Source organism: Coturnix japonica, chromosome 18, assembly GCF_001577835.2.
Source record: "Coturnix japonica isolate 7356 chromosome 18, Coturnix japonica 2.1, whole genome shotgun sequence".
NCBI lineage: Eukaryota > Metazoa > Chordata > Aves > Galliformes > Phasianidae > Coturnix > Coturnix japonica.
In genome coordinates this window covers 3,857,978-3,879,394 of record NC_029533.1, presented here as the reverse complement: position 1 = coordinate 3,879,394, position 21,417 = coordinate 3,857,978, and the positions used below count along the sequence as shown (strand labels likewise).

The 21,417-nt window shown below is 47.5% G+C and overlaps 1 protein-coding gene across 9 annotated transcripts; it reads right to left on the bottom strand.

Moving 5' to 3' along the window:
* Nucleotides 1-95: 95 nt before the first annotated feature.
* Nucleotides 96-21,310, bottom strand: PRPSAP1 (phosphoribosyl pyrophosphate synthetase associated protein 1). Of its 9 annotated transcripts, none has more exons than XM_015879790.2 (12): nt 20,685-20,797; nt 18,700-18,813; nt 17,594-17,705; nt 14,338-14,390; nt 13,375-13,441; nt 9,889-10,061; nt 9,408-9,523; nt 8,309-8,364; nt 7,920-8,065; nt 2,545-2,615; nt 1,733-1,879; nt 96-1,109 (listed from the first exon to the last, which is right to left on the bottom strand). In XM_015879790.2, the coding sequence occupies exons 3-12, from the start codon at nt 17,668-17,670 to the stop codon at nt 951-953; spliced, it is 1,065 nt and encodes a 354-aa protein (XP_015735276.1). In that variant the 5' UTR covers nt 17,671-17,705; nt 18,700-18,813; nt 20,685-20,797; the 3' UTR covers nt 96-950. The 9 variants fall into 9 exon arrangements, with proteins under 9 accessions (XP_015735276.1, XP_015735279.1, XP_015735282.1 ...); XM_015879793.2 differs by lacking the exon at nt 17,594-17,705 and adding an exon at nt 12,373-12,459; XM_015879796.2 differs by lacking the exon at nt 17,594-17,705 and adding an exon at nt 12,378-12,459.
* Between the last annotated feature and the right edge of the window lie 107 nt (nt 21,311-21,417).

Below are 21,417 nucleotides of genomic sequence, written 5' to 3'. Positions count from 1 at the left end.
ACAGCCACAGCCATAGAGCAGGGCTGACATACACAGCCCCAAAGACCCCACCAGGACCCTGCTTGTCCATCACCCCACCAAGATGGTAGCACAGGTTTCACTAGAGCACGTTTATTTGCTTCATTAAGATTATCGGTTCATAAAGCCCAGCTGTGCTGGAGGCTGATGCTCCAACTCCAACCCCCAGGAAGGTTCTGCCCCCATTCAGTAGCTCCAGGAATCACAACCTGGTTTTACAGTGCAGACAAGTGTTCAAGTGCTGACCCAGAGCCTCAATGAAGCACAACGATGAGCCCAGGCTCACTAAATGCAATGGCCCAGCAGCTCCCCTCACCCTGCTGGGAGGTACAGGGGGAGTCAGTTTGTTCCCAGTGCCCTGAGCTGCCCTTTGTGGCTGTTCCGCTAACTTGGATCCAATGAAAGCCATTTGTTATGCCATGCAATAGAGCAGAGGGTGCTCAGCCAGCAGCAAGCAGGGCAGCTCAGCTCACTTCATTTCTGTGCTCGCTCTCAGACAAGCCACAATCAGAAACAGAAACCCAAAGGTTGCTTCCTCTTGCAGTCCACACACAGCGAGTGTTCTCTGTTCCTTTCTCAGCAGCTGACAGCCATTCTTTCTTTCACTTCTCCCCCCCCCCAACCCTTCAGAGCAAGAGATAACACTAAAAATAATGATAATGAAAGGAGCTTAAGAATCCAAACCTTCCTCATTTCTGCATCTCTCTGTCTCCATGTTGTGAACCCTCCTCCCCTTTGCCAGTGGCCTCTTCTTTCTGTTCAACTGTAAAGTGCTGCTCAGGTTGTTCTTTTTCTATTGGATCTCATGGTTGAATGCCCTGAGAACTCCCACCCCTCCTACAAGAATAAACAGTTGTGTTACACCTATAATTTATGGTATTGCCTTTTCATGCATATTTCCTTCTCCTGTGGAAGCCAGGATAGGGGCAGGTCTAATCATCAACAGTGATGTTACGGAAGAGATAAGCCATGGACTCCCCATTGTGGATCCGTCTGATGGCTTCAGAGAGAATCAAGCTGATATCCACAGTCTTTATCTTGGGGCACTGCAGCTTCTGTACCTCATGAGGAACTGTGTTGGTTACCACCACCTACAGAGTGACAGAAAGAAAACCATCAGCTGTGCTGCCAATGCATTTGTTCTCACTGAGCTCCAGGAGCAGCACACACCTGCAGCTTCACAGCCCGAGGAATCCTTGTACTTAGCAAGGAGATTCAATTAAATGGTGCCCCCCAAGTGACAGATCATCTGCTCAGGGGACCACCATGATCAGCACTCTATGACAGCTACCACCACACAGGTGGACGAACCCATTTAGAGCACAGGACCTGATGTATTTTGTCACTGAGGTCCAGGTCCAAAGTGTTTTTCCCCCCCCACAAGGCACCCACTGACCCATCATCAGTTGGGGAAATAGGAAAGGCAGAAGGGCTGCACTGTGAGAAAGCAGCCACATGCAGCCAGCTGTGATGAGGGAAATGCCCAGGCAGGGATGACTCACCCACATACATACATAGACACACAAACCTGACCTGAACATTTATCCATCACGCAGTTCTCTATGAAGAACCAGAAATGAAAGCACCCCATGTGATCACTTCACAGGTATCAGGTAAGCAGCAGAGGTAGAACCTCAGTTTCTATTTCTTAGTGCCTTAAATCAATCCAGACACCAAAGCCAAGCCTTCCTCTGCAGTTCCAATTGATGCCCACCTCATCAATGGAGGACTCCTCTATGAGACGGGGTGCATCTGCAGACAGGAGCCCATGAGTGGCCATCACAAAGATCTTGTAGGCCCCACGCTCTTTCAGGATCTCTGCAGCAGCTACAAAGCTTTCCACGTCATCAATGATGTCATCCTGAGAAGAAACAGAAACAGCATCAAACCCTGAAGCTCATCATGCCTGCAGTGCAGGAATGGATCTGCAAGGCAATGTGGCTTTGGCCATGAACAAAGGAAAATCATAATCCTCAGGCTATTTCAGCTGCAAAACCCAGGTCTGTGAATACCATGGACCACATTTACAGCTCCTTTCGTACAACACCAATATTGTGTTGTGGAAACAATGCAGTCCCAGCACACACATGCAGAACAGAGCTTGTCCTGAGCAGGGTTATTTTTGCCTTGCAATAGTAGCTGCAGGATAATTGTCACACAGCAGCAAGGCATGGGGTGTATGAGAAGCTCAGCAAGGTGTTTTGTTTGATTTAAATCCTTTAGGAGACCTCTTCACGTATCCTAGATTTGCTGAAGATCTGCAGATGCTGAGACTTGCAGATTCAATGGGACAAGATGATTTGGGGTCTCCAAGGCTGTGCTACGAATGGTTCCTCAATAGGAAGTTAAGAATGAAGAAAGAAACCAAAGTCACCAGCAGAACCAGAGAAAGAAGTGGCAACAATCATGTTCCCACCACGCACCAGCAGCCCCTCCTACCCTCAGGGACAGCTCAGCTCAAGGAAACACACTGAAAGGAAACCACCCCCAAGCACCCCCACCCCCTCCTCTCCATCATGCTCGTACCACAATGATGGCAATTCTTCCTCCGACGTCTCCAACCACAGTTATTGGTGGCTTCTCCTTGGCCATCATCACTAAAGAAGAAAGAAACAAAAGAAATCAGTCAGCCCTGAGTCAAACTGCAACAGTCCCACTTAGCAGAGTCTTACGGTGGTGCACAGACACGTGCTTTACATCATCCTGATACCCACCAAAGGGGGTAACCACTGCTTTAACCATTGCATTGTTCTTTAAACAAATAGCACTGCTGCTTGAAGATGAAACTTGTGGTTTCTGCAGGGACCGACTACTGATCTCTGTGACAGAAGCAGCTCCAGACATCTAACAGCAGCAGAATCTGCTGCATGTTTTAAAGCAGGTTCACAGAAAGAGCAGATAACATTCAGTTCCAACTCAGTTCTACAATCGCAGTGCAACCAGTTAAATGGAAGCAGAAATAGACGTTGATGAGCTATGCTGACACATGGTGAAGAGATGTATCAGGAAATAAGGTTTCACACTTTCCTGTCTCTATTTTCTGCACAAAGCTCATGCAAAAACTACACCTGGATCAGCCTTTAACCTTCATCCTGAAAAACCTTCAGCAGCAGCATGGGGAAATAAAGGAAGGAGACAGAAACTAGGAAGCACTGTTCAGATGTGATACAGCCTTTAGACCCCTGCCAGCCAGCAATCAGCTCCAGTACTGGATGGGGATGTGCTATCAATACTCCAATGCCTCTCACTTGCCAGAGGGTGCTTGTGTATGCAGTAAACACTGCAGGAAAACTCACAGTGTGGAAAGGACACAGTGGTGGGTATGAGTTTCATCAGGCGATGATCTGGGCTGATCCAACCACTGCAGTAAAGAACACCTCACGTTTTGTAACACACATAGGCCTGCACTTTTCACATTACCTCCAAGGAATGCAGCAAAGTGTCCCATCAAGGATGCTCCTCTTTGTAAACTTTGGGTCTGCAAATACTCTGGTCACAACAGCTTCTTGAATCCAGAGTATTAAGACCTAGGAAAACCATTCTGCTATCTATCATAAGACAACCTGCTTCCATGCAATAACTCACACTGCTGCCCACCACAAAGCCTTGTCTGAGCACTGATTTCAGCCCTCCTGGGTCAGAAGAGACCTACATGAAACTGCCCGTCCTGCACAGCAGGCTGATCCAGTAACTCTTCCCACAGCTCATCAGTGCCTGGGAACACTCACAGTCCATGCACAGCAGGGTGAGTCACACTGAGGGATGTGATGAAAGCAGTTATGAGGACCACAGCTCCAAAGACTCACGTGCAGTGCAGTGCTGCTGCTTCATATACACAAACTCTGCTCGCTGGTTTCCCTATCAGAACTGCATAAGAGGTGCCCAGTCACTCTGCTTTGTCCAGAGGGATGTTAGTCCTTGCAAAGCAGTGTGAATCAAAACAACACCCCAGCCACCCTATGGCTTAAGGGTTAACTGCTCTATGCAGCGCACATTCCTCAGTCTCTGCATTGTTATTTTGGAGTCTCTTATCAAATGCAAAGTCATGTCTAAATCCTGAAGGGAAAAATATTCTTATGAGAAGGAGGAGGAGGAGAACTTGTAATAAACTAGGATTAAGCTTCAGAAGAGATAAGCAGACCATAAATTTCAATTACAGGCACTACCTACCTGCTCAGATTAGTTATTAACAAAACTCCTGGTGGGAGCTATGAACAAAAACCAAGAGGATTTACATCTGGCTGCCATTCCAGCCTGTGTGTGCACCCAGAGGAGCACCAGCTTTGCTTATAAGAGCCGGTATAGGGAAAACTCTCAACCACAGTTAATGGATACAGGGAACTGAAATTCAGCGCTGTTTTACTGACAGTCACATGAAGGTTGAGCAAACCTGCGCCCTCCCATTCCACCAAGGGAGCAAATGCATTCCTTGCTATGCTCAAAGGCCAACCAAGCAGCTAGCAACATTAGCAGTGCTTCACATCTTTCGTCTGCTTTTAAAGGCTTGTATTTCAAAGTTTGCTTTATTTTTAAAGTATGGTAGGCAACATGGCGACCTACCCGGATCCTAAAGAGATGTTCTCCCTTTTCCTTGTTCAATTTTCTCTGCAAAGAAAAGAAAAAAATTGCAAGCCAAGATCCACCCACAACCAACCACATCAAATTGCAAGAGAACTTTGATCGCTGCAACGTGATGAGAGCGAATGCAAGGGTTATCGTGGTCAACTTGCTTGAAAAATGGTTCCAATTAACAAAGAACCCAAACACAAAACCCTTCAACTATTGAGAGTTTAGGTCAAAAGTGCTGCTGTTTTTTCCTGGAAAGTCTGAACAGTTGCTTGCTGTATTGATAGGAATACAAGAGAAAACAACCATCATTTTTACAGCACGAGGATTTAAAGAACACGGGGGTACTGGGGGGTTAAGCTCATCAGCCTAACCTGCACCATCATCCTGCTGTGAGTGATACGCACCAAGCACCACATGCTGGAGGGGAGATGATCATGGCACGAAGCAGCAGCATTCCCAGGTGCTTAAACCCATTAAGCAGTCAAAAATGGGTTAAGGAATGCTAAAAGAAATGCTGTTTGGAGCTGAACGTTATCATCACGTGTCTTCAAGCAAAAATTACTGGGTAAAATAACAGTGCATTAAAAACCTGTGAACTAAAGGTTCCTCTAAAGCTGTTACATACAGAGACAGACCCAGGGTCACCCCAGTACTCCCACCCAACTGTCTTCTTCCACAGCAGCTTGCTGGGCTCTGGGTTTGAAGTTGACCATTGCCTCTATGTAGAAAGTACCAAATTTTAATCCTACAGCAACAAATGAACAGGTGGTGCTCTGCACCTTTCCTTTAAGGTGAGGATGCAGTGTTTGTTGCAGCACAGCCCCAAGCCAGCTGTAAGCTTTGAGTGCACAACCAAAGAGAACAACCTCGGAGTGGTATCCTACCTCAAAGGCAATGATTTCTGCTGTTTGAGTGACAAACACTTGGAGCTCTTGCTGCCACTTCAGCACAGCACTTGAGGAAGCTCATCTGGAAACACCTCTGGCACTCCTGCAATAGCTCCACATGCCACCTGATCAGAGCATCGCATCAGGTCACGCTCTCAGGACAACAAATAAGCCACGATGCTGCATAATAATTATTAATTAAAGGCATGTGATTGCTATTAGGACAGAGAGGAGAGGTGCGTGCCAACTGCAGGAGCCTGGCCAATTCACTAGAAAGCCCACAAGGAATTGCAGAAAGCATAATTGCTGTAGGGCTCTGGGACTGCTCCCAGCCTTGGGTTCTACCTCATTTCTGGCTGTGACAGTGCCCCTGGAGCACCAAACTGTGGAGACAAGAGAGAGAGGATGCTCTACACCAACATACATGCAGCCCACAGTGGGGCCCTCAGTCTCAGCAAGCCCCCAGGAGCACTATCACTTCCCAAGTGCTTGTGATACCTGAGCAGGGCAGACCTGCAGACTGACTGGTTTGGCAGCCAGAGGTTTTTCTGGCCAGTTCCACAAACACACACGTAGCCAAGCCATGTTTCACTCCACTCTGCCTTCAAACCTCGTGACACTGAGATTGCTGGTGATGGTATAAGGCAGGAAGAGCTGATCAAGGGTTTTGTTTAATGTGCCACTTGAGGTGGGAAGACACCATTCTAACAATTGAATCAGACAGGAAGGGAGGTGTACCAGACTCACAGCACTGCCATCCTTAACCCTGCCACATAGAGAGCAGAGGATGCAAGACAGGTAGGATTCAGCAGCAGCTTACAGACTGCCCTCAGACTGGTACTGCCTCAGCATCGTCCAGTAACAGAGCCCAGCACACACACTCAAAACCAGGCATCTACTAAGATTAGAAAACAGGAGAGAAAAACAGCTTTCTTTGGAGTGTTTTGGACAAGCTTGTACCATAACCCTCCCACCCCCATGATAGACAGCTACCGAGCTACAGCTTGATTGGCTGGGCATGAAGGAATGTAAGGTCATGAGTCAAGTGCAGAGCTTCTGTAGGAGGTGAACAGTGCTGGTACACAGTAAATTAGTTTGTTTGGGTAGCTGAGGACTGAAAACATTCTCCTACTGAAATCATAACTGAGTTGGACAAAGGCAAGTTTCTGTGTGAGCTAACACTCATGGGGTTGTCCAGCAGCAGCAGCTTCCACAGCTGAGATTCCTTGAAGTGACACAGCTGCATCAATTCCCTGCCAGCAGACAGATGTGACACCCTGGAGGATGGAATCCCCTTCAGAGTAGGACGGGAAGCAAGAGGCCAAGAGCAACCATGCAAACTCCTGCTTTGCTGCAAGTGCATGAAGAAATCTCCTATCAGAAAGGAGACAAGCAAGATGAAATTCCAAACTTCACTGCCAAACCCCACCTGTCCCCCAAGGCCCAGGAGGAGTTTCACCAGCTACATAAGCTTTGTTTAACTGATTTCATGATGGCAAGCAGCATTGGGCTAATGTAAAATGCCTGCAGTCTTACTCGCATTCCTCCTCCCTGACTTGTCCTCAGACTGGTTGGATGTTCTCTCCCCAGACTTCAAAAGACAAGAGGAGCTGCTTATCAGTAGCCCTAGCCACAACTAGTATAATCAACCTGGGCTGCCTGCTGGATAGCTCTGGTTCACACACAGCAGCATGCTGCACCTCCCACAGTCAGTTCCCAGCCACATTCACTGCCCCCATCATTTCCTATCATCATTTACCTAGAAAACTAAAACCCTTCCAGACAGGAGCTGGACTTTGACTGTACTATTATTGTTTGACTGCTGCTGTTGCAAGAATACAAGCAATGCTAATAGGACTACTATTCCCAGAATACATTTCCTGCTGTTTTCTTTGCACTGTGCTCTCAAGTCAGCAGCTTATCAATCGATAGCAAGAGCACAGGAACCAGTTCAACAGTGCTCTCTGAGAACCTACTCACACTACCCACACAAGCATCAAAGCTATGCCAAAGCAGACACTGCAAGGTGACTACATGGCTCTCAAGATGAGGAAAGCTTCCAGTAGTAACGATGGCTGGAACAAGAGGGGAAAGCAAAGGCCAACCCATCCCTCCAAGTTGGGGACAGCAGCCTGTCTCAATGTCTGTTTCCTTCTTAACTCCACTTTTGGACTTCTTTCCTGATTTTAATGAGATCTTCATTATTCTGCAGACTTCCAGCAGATGTTTGTTAGTCTGACACAGCTAACAGGAGCAATCCTGGTGTTCTGCAAGGCCAGGAGGAGTTGAACAAGGACTTCTCCCTGTAGTTCCTCCAATAATTTGCTAACACTAATCTTTCCATGAAAAAATTCTACTCTTCCAGCTGTCCTTACATTGGTTATATCTAAGAGTCTCTTTTCCCCCCCTCCCTCCTCAAGGGTAAGCAGAGAAGCTCAGTCTTACATGGCAGCTCCAGACCAGGATGCACAGTTGCATTTTTGACCATAGGAGGGGAGTGACGTCCATCATCCATGTCCTGCTCTGTGCACTGAGCCTCGCCGTGGATCACTGCCAGCCCCAGCCTCAGCCTCTCAGCATAAGACTGAGCCCTGTGGGACAAGCACAGTGTGTCAGGAAGATGCTGGGCTGCTGCAGCTTCTCATCCTAGTGAAGCAGGGCTCTCCCAGACCCAACCAGGTAAACAAAGGCTGCACTGAGGTTTGCAGACACAAAAGCCTTTTGGATCAGTTTGAAGATCTATTTGCACACCCTCCCATATTCTCCCCCTATAGGACATCAGCCCAGATTTTTTTCTGAGCTACTTTTAACCAGCAAGTAAAGAATCCATTTACCTTTTAGCTGCATCAGGAGACTTGGCCACAATAACTGCGTTTCTATAATCTGGAATCTGGATGTGATAAAAAACAAACAAACACCTATTTAAGTAAAGATCTTCTTGAGAACTCATAAGTGATTTGACAGGCAGCTGAAGAACAGTTTCCCCCACCCCCAAATCTTCACTCTGTGGTAAGAAGAATTGCAAAGCAATTGCACTCCTTTTCAACACCTGCATTGCATATTCTATGCAAAACACAATACAAAGAGGTTTAACACTGGCAAGACCACACATGATGTAACCTTTTCACAGGTCCTGCTTTGCACAGGACTGCAGTTAAGTGCTTCCTTTCACTACTGGCACCCACAAGCTATGGGTATATTGCAGGCATCAATGCTAACTGCAGCTGCCTGAGATGCAGGGTATAGCACAGGAAAGGAAGATTTAGCAACAGGCTCTGGGACCAAAGGCTTCAGCTTGCACAGAGCAGGTGTTAGCCTTGTGCTCAGAATGAGCAACGGGGTGGATTAAACAGTGAATTGCACCAGACATGGGCCCACTGCAGGCCCAAAGCCAGGGCTCCCCCACATGGAGAAGCACTGCTCTCACCACACCACCATAAATCATAAGCTTTGCATTTGGAAGATGCAGCCTCCACCCTCAGGCCCCCGATGCTCAGCATTCCTGAGAGCAGCCCAAGATAAAGTCTATCAATAATTCAGATCAGTCAGACATCCACGGCAGAACAAAGGGCAAGGAAAGACAGTTTAACAGACAGTTTAAGAGGTGATTAGAGGCAGGAGCACAAATAGCATCTCTCAGATGGCACTACCTCCATAGAGAGCAATGAACCTCGGTTGAGGGCTCAAGATCCTCTTCTGCTTATGGTCAAGAACTCAGTTTCTCTTTAAGTACAATCAAACAACCTAAGTTAACATTCTCCCACTTCCTTGAGAAACATGCAAGAGGTATTCATTAGGAAAAAATAATTACAATAAAAAAAGATGAACAGGACAGTTGATCTAGCCTGACAACACAACCTCTGCAGAAGCACCACCTCAACCCCGCAACTGCTTTAAGACAAGTGGATATATACAGAACTAGAGTAACCTCACTTCTTCCTGTATGTACTGAATCAAGAAAGGGGATGCTCTCAGGTTGTCTACAGGGAAGCTGAAGAAGCCTTGGATTTCCTTTTGATGAAGATCCATAGTGATAATGTGTGTTAAACCTAAGAAAAGAACAAAAACAAAAGATAATTCATTGAGACAACACCCTTGTGGCTGGAGTTCCCTGAACATCTCCACTTTGCAGACTGCTTCCACTATTAGTCAGCCTAGTGGGCCATGTGTTAAAATAAGCTTAAGAAGGTGATGTAAAAAGTTTCTAAGATGTGATTAGAGCTGTAGGAATGCAACAGGAGTCACAGCATGAGACAGTGACTTTCAATGTGACACTTCTAGGCCACTTCCCCAGCCACGAGTTCAAGAAATAAGAATAAACTGGAGAAAACTATCTCCCAGGAAGCAGCTCAAAGCAAATCTGCACACCTGATGGGACAAGGACATGAACCTCTTGGATGCCCACAGCACTCACCTGCCTTAGCAAGCATGGAAGCCAGCAGCTTGCAGACTATGGAGCCTCTCTTCCTCATTTTGCTCTGTTTGCTGTAGGGGAAGTAAGGGATGACCCCAATGATGTTCCTGGCACAGGAAGTCTTCAGTGCATAAGCCATTATCAGCAGCTCCATCACAGCAGTATTCACATCCCTATGAGGTTTCAAAATCACCCCAAATATTAGGGTTTTTTTCCCCCCCAATGCAATTCCCTTCCATAGTACACCCACACCCCTCTCACCTCACCAAGCTTTCACATATAAATTGTGTTCTACTTTATGCCAGGCCCACATTGTAATCCTGCAGCTCCTTCTGTTGTGCCACAGCACACTGCAATCAGCTGCTGTATGCACAGAGTTCGACTCCAGCACAAAAGCTGTGGGACAGAATATGGTTTTCTTGTCTCCTGAGATGAGGTGTATGATGATTCCTCCATCATCACAACAACAACAAAGGCATTCGTTTTCTTCCCCCACTAACTCATCTTGTGATTGAATTAACAGCAGCACTATAAACCCCAACCACCTTGATATGGAAAGACCACAAGAAGAAACACACACAAAAATCTATCTTCAGTCAGCTTCCCCATGGTGACAGGTGTGGTAAGAGTGCATTCATCTGCATCTGAATTCATTTTGGAAAAGGGAAAAAAAACTGGCCAAGCACTTTTAATTCCTTATAACCAACACCAAGAGAAGCCCAAACTCCACGTGTTGCCTGCATTATCATAGAGCAACTCCAGACCATTTGGAAACTGAAGAATCCACCCTTGCTCGTGTTTTCCAGCTGCCCCAAACAACACACTACATCTCCAGGGCAGGAGGGCAGTGCTGCAGAGCTGCAAGGTAAGGAAGCAGAAGCTGACTTGGCCATGCAGCAGAGCAACGAGCAGCACAGAGCATCCTCAAGCCCTGCAGAGCTTTCTGGAGGTCACCCACATGTTGCTTGAAGATTGTTATCCTCCTGATCTTGGCTACCCCAAGAGCTCAGACACTTCCTCCTCTTCGTGTGCGACACATCACAAATCTATAACTCCTTCCATTTCTCCTCTGCTCCCCATTCCTTTGGGAATTAACCTCCATTTGCATCCCCTCATTTGTGCATGCTCTGTGCCTCTTTATTCTCCTGCTGGCTCTGGCAGCCCTCATGTACAATGCTGCTCACACACAAGAAAGCTCTGTTGGCCCCGAAGCATCCAGCCAAGAATTACATAAAACATAACCCCCACCATGTAGGACAGCAAGCTAACAAAGAACCACTTCTTCCCTTTGCTGTTTCAGTCGTGCCAGCGTGGTTGGGAAAGGAGAAAAAAGATTCTGCTATCGGTAGAGTATAAAAACTAAGTGACCAACTTTAAGACTGTTTGAAGGTCACTCCTGAAATCCAATACTTTTTATGATCACTTCTCAAGTTACTTTAAAAGGAAACAGAAGGATCAGAAAACAGACAGAACCGCTTCTGTAAGAGGCCACCTTCATTTCATGAGGTACCAGCAGCCCTGGATCTGCTGTGGGATGCTGGTAGCAATAATCCCACGTGCCAGAGCAGGGAGTGCTGGAGGAGGAATGTCGATGCTCTTTGTGTCCCTAATAGTCCATAGTGTATTCCCCATCCCTACCACCACCAATCTGTCTAGCAGCTTTCCGATATGACACACTCTTGGTCCAGGCAGCTCTATGCAGTAAGGAGATTCTGAGTCTGAACGATTCATAATGGAAAGTATCACCCCCTTTTGGTGTGTTCTGAACCTGACACCTTGTTCTCAGTGCCTCTACAACCTGTTCCAAGCCACTCAAATCCAAATACCTCTAACAGATTTCCCACCCCCCCCTTGCTCAGTACTAAGCTATTTATTTTTGCCTAAACAGCACTAAGGTGTTTATTTTTTCCTCATACAAATGCAAACCCACACACTAACAGCTTCAGATGATACCTGTCACTGTAACTGCTTTACTTCTGCAATATTCGTTTTGGACGGGGAGCTCATATCAAATATTTGGGTCTTTCTGTTCCCTTTGTGCACTTCAAATGCAGGCTGTGGACTCACACTGCAGCATAACAACGCTGTTTCCCCTCTCTATTCCCTTCCTATTAATTCCTACTGTTTTGCTTGCTTTTCAAACCGCTAATAAGTGTGGAAGCCCTACTTTCAGGTTATCCAAAACTGCTGATTTTACTCCATTTAAAAGCTCCCCCAAACCCTCTGCAAAATGGAGATGTCCTTGAACCTGTCCTCTCAAGCAATGCAGCAAAGCACAGCTGCAGCTGAAGAATAACAGATGACTTGTCTATACAACAGTGGCTCGTCATCTGGAGGAGCTGAGCATTTCTGCTACAAGGACCCATTCTCTGACCTGGAAACACTCAGTTCAGCTTACATTAAAACAAAGGAATTGTCAATTTGAGGGCAAAAGAGGTTTTTCCCCTCCCAAAAATCATTGTTAGTCTGAGTTGTCTCTCTTACCTTACCTGTCTCATGTTTACAAAGCTCTCAGTTACAAGTTATTTCAGAGAACTCTCTCCCCAGGGAGGACAGAATGGCACCATTCACCTGAAACACAATCCTGCATCAGCGGGTTCTCATCTCATGGAGATTTAGCTGCTCCCTGGGGGAGGAAACACTCAATACACCTCTCAAGAGAGAGGAGCTCTAGGAAAACATATCAGCCTTCAAGAGGCACTCCAGGAGAGAGCAAGCTGACCTTGTAGTCCTACTGTTTCCTTTAACAACAGGCCAAGCATTACAAAGAGGAAATGAACTTGAATTCCCAGTGGATTTGTACCTTCTTAGGCAAGCTGGGAAAATATTGGTTTCCAGGTTATTCTGCCACCTGCTTGAACTCTGGTTCTTATCATACCTCGTCATCTCCAAAATCTGAGCAGAATTTGGTAACTTGGAGAAAGCTATCACTGCATGAATGCTTCTGTTCTTGCCTGCTATCAATGCCTCATCTCTGAAAACAGCATATCATCGTTAAGAACTACAATGGTAGACCAGGGAAGCTGAGAGTTTCCATCTGAGTTTTACACCACTATAGTGAAAGGGGAAGAGCGACCCAGCTTGTAACAAGAGCCATCACTGCTGGCTCTGCTGCTGGGTAACCGAGGCAGAGGAAATTATACATCCTGAAGTGAAAATACCAGTCAAAAATCACCAAGGAACTGATCCTACAAGGAGAGCACCACACAGACCAGGGATGTTTCATTTAGACCCATCCATCATACTTGTTCTTGCCTCAGGTGACAAACACGCTATTTGATGGGAAGCTTCTCAGCTCTCACCATGGTGTAAGTGACCCTCTGGGGTTTTTAACAGCTTAACACTGTGTTGTGTCTTAAATTAAGTCAAAGCAACACCAATACTGGATAGAGACATTAACATGCCAGCTAATGGCTGGCAAGCACTGGCTGAACCAGAAATCAAAACCACATCACTGTCATGAACTTAAGTCACACCAACCCTTACCTGGGGATGGTCTGTATAATGAAGATATCCTGGCCCCGGACAGATTCTTTTATTTCAACTCTTGTTTCTGGATAGGATGAAAAACACAGTTTTAGTCCCAAATGTCAGATTTCCAGTGAAAAGACAACTTGGCCCACAAATCAGTGAAGACAGCAGGAACTGCTCCTTTCCCCCACATACATACACAGGGCAGGGATAAGTCAAAGGAGAGATCGACCAAGACATAGAATTCATAGTCTAATCGCCCAGACATCTGCAGCAGCCTTAAGGGATGCTGATGAAAGGAGAATGATCTGTTGTGCAGTGATGAGGAATGACTTCAGGCCTCGAAGCAAGGAGCCCAATTTAAAACTAACCCCAGAGGGCAGGAAACTCTCCGTAGCACGAACACAGCAATCTCATCATAGCTGCACACAGCTACAGAGGTTTACACACAGCCTGCCTGTCCTGGCAGACAGCATCCTCGTGCTTCAGCCCAGCAAGGATATCTGAAAATGGGCACCTGCTAAACTTAGAGATGAAAACAGCCACCAGCAGAGCCACATACCCATACTCTTGAAAGAGAAACAGGTGCCCATAACCTGCCTGAAGTAAGGGGAGGACTGGGAGAAGTGAATGACTGAAATTTTGCAAGGCAGACACTCAGAAAGAAGGTCATTATTTCAACTTGGAAGATGGTTTCCTAAGCACCACAGCACGTATTTTGCAGCTACTATCAGCTGATGGAGGAATCTATGTCAGATGAGACAGCTGACAGTCAGGAAACAAGGTCATATGGGAAATCAAGGAACACACTTAGTTGGTTCACCTAAGGTTAAATGCAGAAGTTTAACACTGCCAGGATCAGGAGTAACATCAGAGATGAATCACTGCACTTACCAGGCAGGTTTAGCCAACAGAGCTATCTATCCACATGGCTAAAATGAGCCCAAAACAGGCTTGCAAATACTAGAGTTCTCTTACCTCCATTGGTTTCCTGGTACACCACAGACTTGCCCAACTCAGCACCGAGACGCCTGGAGAGAGAGGAAAAGGAAATTCAAACTGGAAGCACTGAGCAGATCACTGTGCAGAGCACATGAGCCCACCTGTGTGCACGCTGATAAAGCAAAGCACTGCCTAATGAAGACCCAAATGCAGCAGCCAAGGAGCAGAGCAACACAGCATCCCCATTCACATGGGCACACACTCACAGGCTCAGCTGCCCATCCTGTGTGACTGCAGGGCTGTTGCCTGCTTTCCATCCTCATCAGTCATTGACCCCTTGGTCAATGCATTGGTCTGGCTCCGGTTTCACCTGAGCAGCAGGAGCAGCCCTCTTTTACTTTGTTTAAATGCATTTGTTTTATAATAATGACTCATTTTAAAGAGCATTTTTAAAACACTCCATAGTGCCAACTATATCCTAAGGCAACACTTTGTATTTAACCCTGCTGACAAGTAATGCATTAATACCTATTTAGAGACAGGTGTGTTCAACACCAGCATGCTGCTGGCCAACCAGTGGCTTCTGGATTCAGCTGTGAGCCACCAGGCTGGAAACATCAGCTAGAAGCTGTCCTAGAAAGCAATGAGACCAGGACAGCAGTGACAACTCCAACACAACGTGCTTGCTGCACTGGTTACAAAGCACTCGGTGCACATGTTTGGCAGCACGTCTTGTCAGGACTGAGGCTGGTGAGTAAATTGTGTATGTGGGTGGTTACCTGCAGACTCAGCCCAGCCTTGGGATCCACTGCAGCACATGCAGGTGCTGTGCAATCCAAAGCAAGAAATCCACACAGACCTCTAATGCAGCTTCTCTTACTGGTCCCATGCTGTGGAAAACAGCAGCAACATAAAGCCAAGATTCAAGATCTCCAGGACCAACTCTGTGTACATCAAAGGTGAGGTTTGCACATAGATCTGCCAGACAGTCCCTGCTGCCCCTTGGGATCCTGCAGTCCTGATAACTGCAACACATTTGCTAACATTAATGTGCAGCTCAATCACTGCTAAAGCATCCGAGTGGAAACAAGCTGGACAATCACACACACAGAACAAATCAATGTGTGGATAAACACTGAATGATTCACCCGTTCCTCCGTGACCACACAGCACGTCTCACAAGCTCTTTGGAGGCACATGTGCCCTGACTTCATTGTATGCTGCACTGCTGGAAAAATCCTCCATTAAGCAGAACGTGCAGATGCCCTTGGTCAGCCCTGCAGCTCATGACAGGAGGGAAAGCTTCAGGAAGCATCCAGCTGGAAATACCTCTGCAAAACACCCCTCAATGGTGGCACAGTCAGTGTTTGTGACACTCAATGAGGATGTAAGCTAGAAAGATCCCAACTGTGCTGGAGAAGAAAAGAGAGCCCAGTGCTCCTCAATTCAGCACAACAGCAGTGCAGTATCTGCGCTGCTGGAGCAAGAAATAGGAATGGCAAGTTTGCTTCCTGATGGAAAGAGGGACACAAAACAGCTCAGCTTATCAAAGCTGGATGCAGATAACAGCAGAAGAGACAGTAAGCAGCCGCCAACTGGCACAAGAAGTAGTAGATTGCTCTGGCCAGACAATAAATAAAACGCCTGCCCCAACCATTGACTGCAAATAAACAAGAGGCAGCAATAGGAAGGATATGAGAAAACTGTCCATCAAGTCATACATCAACCCTGCCTGCAGTGTTCTGCGATGATCTGAGCTGCAGACACAGCAGAAGGACCAACGGGCAGCTCCAAAGTGCTCCAAGCTGAGGTGTGTTTACTCAGCGGCGCACCTTTCACTCTATCTGATGCAGAAGGCTTTGCACAATCAGAGACTTCAGCCTGAGGAGGAGCCTGATAAAACCTAGACTTAGTCCAGGTTATTAAAAGTGGAGGGTTGTTCCTTCAGCTCCTGCTGTAAAGCAGCAAATTGCACGGAGCTTGCGTCAAAAGGAAGATTGACACAAAAGCCAAGGGCAGAGCACACCCTGCACCAGCAAACAGCCTCTTACTGTGTGTTAGAGACCAAAGGACAGCTTCCATTTCCCATCTCTCCCTTTATCCACATTCATTCCCAACTCCTTGCCCTCTAAATTGTCTCCTTGCAGAGGTTCACAAGTGCTCAAGGACAAGGGCTGTCCAAACCACCAGATGGAGATGACCACAGACACAGGCAGATCTTCCCTAGGGAAAGCCACTACCACAGTTCAGGGCACTCCCAGCTCCCTTCTCCACCCCAGAGATAGGAACTTGGTTTGGTGTTGGCTTTGCTTTTAAAAACATCAGTCTTCAGAGGTGGAATGTGCTCCAACAGCTGTGGACAGCCCACCGAGCCCTGTGAAGAGATACTGCTGCTCCAGGCTGCTCCATCTCTTCAGGATTTTAATGCTGTTTCCATACAAGGTTTCACTGTGCAAGCACTCACAACTCCTTAAAGGCCTCACTCCCTGCTGCCCTGCAGTCCTTGGACCAGCTCTGCCACTGACTCAGTTCCTCTGGGACCTGCTGGAATGCAAGAGAAAAAGTCTCTTTTTATGCCTTTATGTATATTGAAATGTATATTGATCTGTAATTGCTATGATCTAACTTTCTCAAGTCTCAGCAGGTGCCAAGGAGATATTAAGCTGTGGATACGAGGGTGACTGTAAGAGCTGTGTTCAGTGCAGTTTAGATGTGAACACCCCAGAAGCTCAATGTTTTGTTTCAAAACTGAAGCAGATCCTTAAGGATCACAGTCAACTCGTGCAGCTAACACAGCAGCAGCTCTGGGGTGCCTTTCCTAACCTCTTCCTTCAAGGACTAGAGAAGAAAACGAAGCAGTGTTCTGTATGTGCAGCAATCTGCTCTGAATCCATTATAATCATTTCAGCCCCTTACCTCTCTCCATCCACACAGCACAAGTGGATTCTGGAACAGCCTATGCCATCCATCTGCCACTATTACACAGCACGTGCATCGTTTGTTCCAGCCACTGCCAAAGCCGTGCACACACAGCACAGACTCTGCCCTGCTCTTACTGTGTGTTTCTATGCAGCCCCTATACCTGGCACCAGTCAGCACAAAGAGTTATCACACAGATGCCCAGCTGTGTTAATGCTTAAGTCACACAGATAACCTCAAAGCCCAACTCCATGCTCAACAATGCCCCTATACTCCAGCACTGTGTCCCACCTCTAACTCCCTCCAACCACACTGTCTGATTGTTACACTCAGCCCAAACATCTTTGGTGCAGTGTTACCCTCCCATATCTACCAGCTTCCTGCCTCAGTGAGAGCTTCTGTGTCCAAGACAGCAAGGACCTGGTGCCAGCTCCTCTCCTGATGCTGCATCACAACAAGCTCTTCCCAAGCAGTAATAGCAGAGTCTGGAAACAGAGGAGAACAGGATGATATCACTTAAACACAAAAACACTCCTTCCTTCAGCCAAAAAAGGTTACTGCAAACCCTCCTAACACACCATCTCTTCCAGAAGCAGGATCTGCCTTCAGCTCTGCCTCAGAAAGCGCTGCACTGGTTTCACTGTTGCATACAGAGCTCTGTGACCAAAAATCAGAATAAAGGACTCCATCTTTTCCTCATTAATCTGCATTGCTTAGGTTTATAGTATTGCTTTCACCTTTAGACCACCAGCATGTTCTGTGCTGCAAGGAAATGCACGTGTAGAATATTCAGTGCCTGCAAGGAGTGTATGATACCATGTCCTACACAACACAGGCCTGTAGGAGCAATGTGGACACATCAGCAAGCTTCAATCTTCAGATCCTCTTCAACCCAACACAAGCAGTAAGGGGAATGCAGTAGTTATACCCTGTGTGCCAAGCACTGCAGCTAGAGGGAGATCTAAATTCATCTCTTATAGACTCCATGCTTGTAAGCCCTCCCTCTCCCTCCCCAGCAGCACACAAGGTCCATCAGAGATAAGAACTACTCACAGAAATTAAATTACCTTTCTTCCTAGCAGACGCAGCTTGCAATCAGATGCCAAGCATCCTAATTACAGCAAGAGTTTTCCTTCCTTCAGGGAAAGGATTAAACAAAGAGTCCCCATCCATTTACAAGATTGGAGAAAACATAGGGTTTGTTTATGTTTCACTCATCCTGACTCTAAGAAGCTATTAGAATTCTCACAAAGCATTTGGCTCCCATGAGTCAGCACCAGCTCCTCCCTCCTGGCAGAAGCTAAACTACCAGAAATGGAAGCTCAAAAGGAAAGCTGAATCAACCTTTTAGCCCTCAACCAGCCCAACTCCTAATATTGTGTGTTATTTTAAAGTTCTTTTGCTATTTACGCTGAAGGCCATTTAAGAATAAACAAGCTGACTTTTAAAAGAACGCACAATATTAGAGGACAGACTCACCCTTACAGGACTGCTCCAACTCTATTAAAAGGTGCAACTGACCCCCCAGCAAAGTACACGCTGGGAAGGGACTCAGTGGGAAGCCAAAGCCAGCAGTCGCACATCTTTTGCAACCTGAAAAAACAAGGGATGCATTATCAACGTGTTGAAACAGCTCCTGAGCTCTTAAGGGAAGTCAATGTGAAACTACAGCACGAGAGGCTGAGAAATACCATTGAGTTTCTGGGAGACTTAATTGTGGACAAACCCACATTATCCAAAGGTTTTACATCTGTCTCCAACAAAACCCCTCTTGCAGGTGACCTCTGAGTGATCACTGCCCTTGTTTTACAGACAGTATGGCTTTAAGTCCTACTTAAAGCAGTAGCTGTGCAATACATTCACATGCTCACACCGCTGCTGAAGCATCCAGCACCCTCACCACTGCTAGAGCCAAGGCAAGCAGCCCATCCTGCCTCTATAAGTTTACATCATGAAGCACAGCCAGGAGGTCACTCTGCATTCTGCTGCTGTTCAGTCTCAGAGCATCACTGAAAGACCTGCAGGGGATTCCAACCCCCAGCACACATGGCAGGGCCTGTGCTTCCCTATGGCAGGAAGAAATTCCAGACACTTCAATGCAGTAGCCTGCTCTGTGTCTTTTCACATTACATCTTTAGAAGAAAAGCGAGTTATTTTTGAGACAGAGAGCTGAGAATAAAGATTGCCTCTTCGCTCTTTCAGTCCTGAGAACTTGGAGCTCATCCCCTAACCCCAGGGGGCTTCAGTTATATCCCATGTTGATGCAACAGGACAGGCCTTCCCTTGTCCCACCTGTTGCAGCTAAAATGTTTTCTTTCTTTAAAATACAGAGTTTATTTTCAGAGTTTTAACAATGAAGGGAAAGTGATACGGAACTGACCAATACAGCACAAAAACAACCCACCTGTGAACCAATAACACCATGTCCAGCACAAGGATTTACCTCCCCACCTCACATATAGGAGCCTGTCACTATTAAACAACACCGGTCCCATCAACACCAGTGATCCCTGCACAGTCAGCTCCATGCAGATTACCTGTGCTAAGGACTGAATGCACTGTTTATTAAGCTGGCTGGAGAAGTAGCAAGGTGTTCTTGCAGTTTAATGCAGCAGCACATCTGTATTCAGCACTACCTCCAGTTTAAGCACTGCCTTGCAGCAGGAAGCAGACAGATGTATGGGCAGAGGTAAGGATGCTATCCTCCACGGTGGGCTAACAAGCATGAAGGTCTCTTAATGTTGGGAGCAGCTTCTTATAAACTGTATCTGATCAAAAGCAGAACATGCAGCTTTAGAACAGCAGCCTACAAAAAACAACACATCCCTGCTGCCTACAAGAGCCCCCTGCAGCACAGAGTGCCCACTAGTTGGTCACCCCAGTCTGAACCAAAGCAACCCAACCCAAAAGAGTGAGTGGGAATTCAGCTCCAAGCGCTGCACTGTGGAGTGTTGTTATGTATTGAGCAGGACCCAGCATGTCTATTCATACCGAGCCAAGGTGAAAGCAAGGGACACACTTCTACCCCTCAACTCTTCTTTGTCAGCATACCATGGGCTAGAATGCCCATAGAGCAACAAACCCACTGCAAGATGGGGCTGTGTGTTGCTCTATTGAGAAAGCACACAGCCACGAGTCCTGGTCCCATTACAAAGCCTTGAGCACAGAATCACGAAGGCTGGATTAGACCCCTCAGACCAAACCTTAACCTGTACCCACTAACCCAGCTCCCTCAATGCCGCATCCCCACAGCTCTCCATCACCTAAAGGGACGGTGATAACACCACACAGCTGAGCAAAGCAGCTCCCAGCACAACACCAACACCTTCACCTCCTCCCTTCCCACACAAACACCCATTCCAGAGCCGGGTGAGCACCATCACGGCTCCAAATGGAAGCACCCGGTGTATGGAGCTGCTCAGCACGGACTGTGGCTGTTGTTTGCCGGCTCCGGGCTGACTTACTCAGTGATGCGCTTGGCCAGCTCGGTGCAGGCTGCTGTGGAATTAGCCGAGAAAACCCGATAGCCGCTTCTGGCCGCGTTCATCGCCACCCCGTCATGCAGCACTTTGCGAGCTCGGAAAGGAGGAAAAACAGATTTATAAAGCAACAGCGGCTTCCGTGGCATCCTTTTTTTTTTCTTCTTTTCTATCGCCGCCCCCTCAGGGGTGGGAAGGAGGAGGGGAGAAACCCTCCCACCGCCCCACAGCGCTGTGTGGGGGTACCGGCACCACACGGCGTTACAAGGCCTCGGCTGGGGGTTAATGGTGTGGGGAGGGCCGGGGGGGGCGGCTGTGGGGTGCAGTGCCCGGGGTCTCGGTGCTGTTGGTGCTGTGGGTCCCGCTCAGCCCCGCCGCCATTTTCTCCACGGGGATAGAGACGGAAAGAGACCGCCCCCCGCCCCGCCGCCATCTTGGGTGAGGGCACCGCCGTCCCGCTTTGCCCCCACAGCGCGGTACCTGGTGAGGAGGAGGAGGGTGAGCACTGAGGGAGCTCTTCGGGCTTCAATATGGCGCCCCACCGCTTCTCCCGCTTCTTCAAAACACGCCAGGCGCAGCCCCAGACCTACAGCAGCTTTCCTGCCCGTGTCCAAGATGGCCGCCACGCCGGCGGAAGTGATGTGAGGGCGCTCTGCTCTCACTCTATAGCCGGGAGGGCGGGGCGCGGCTCTGGGTCCTCCACTCTCCTTGCGCTGCC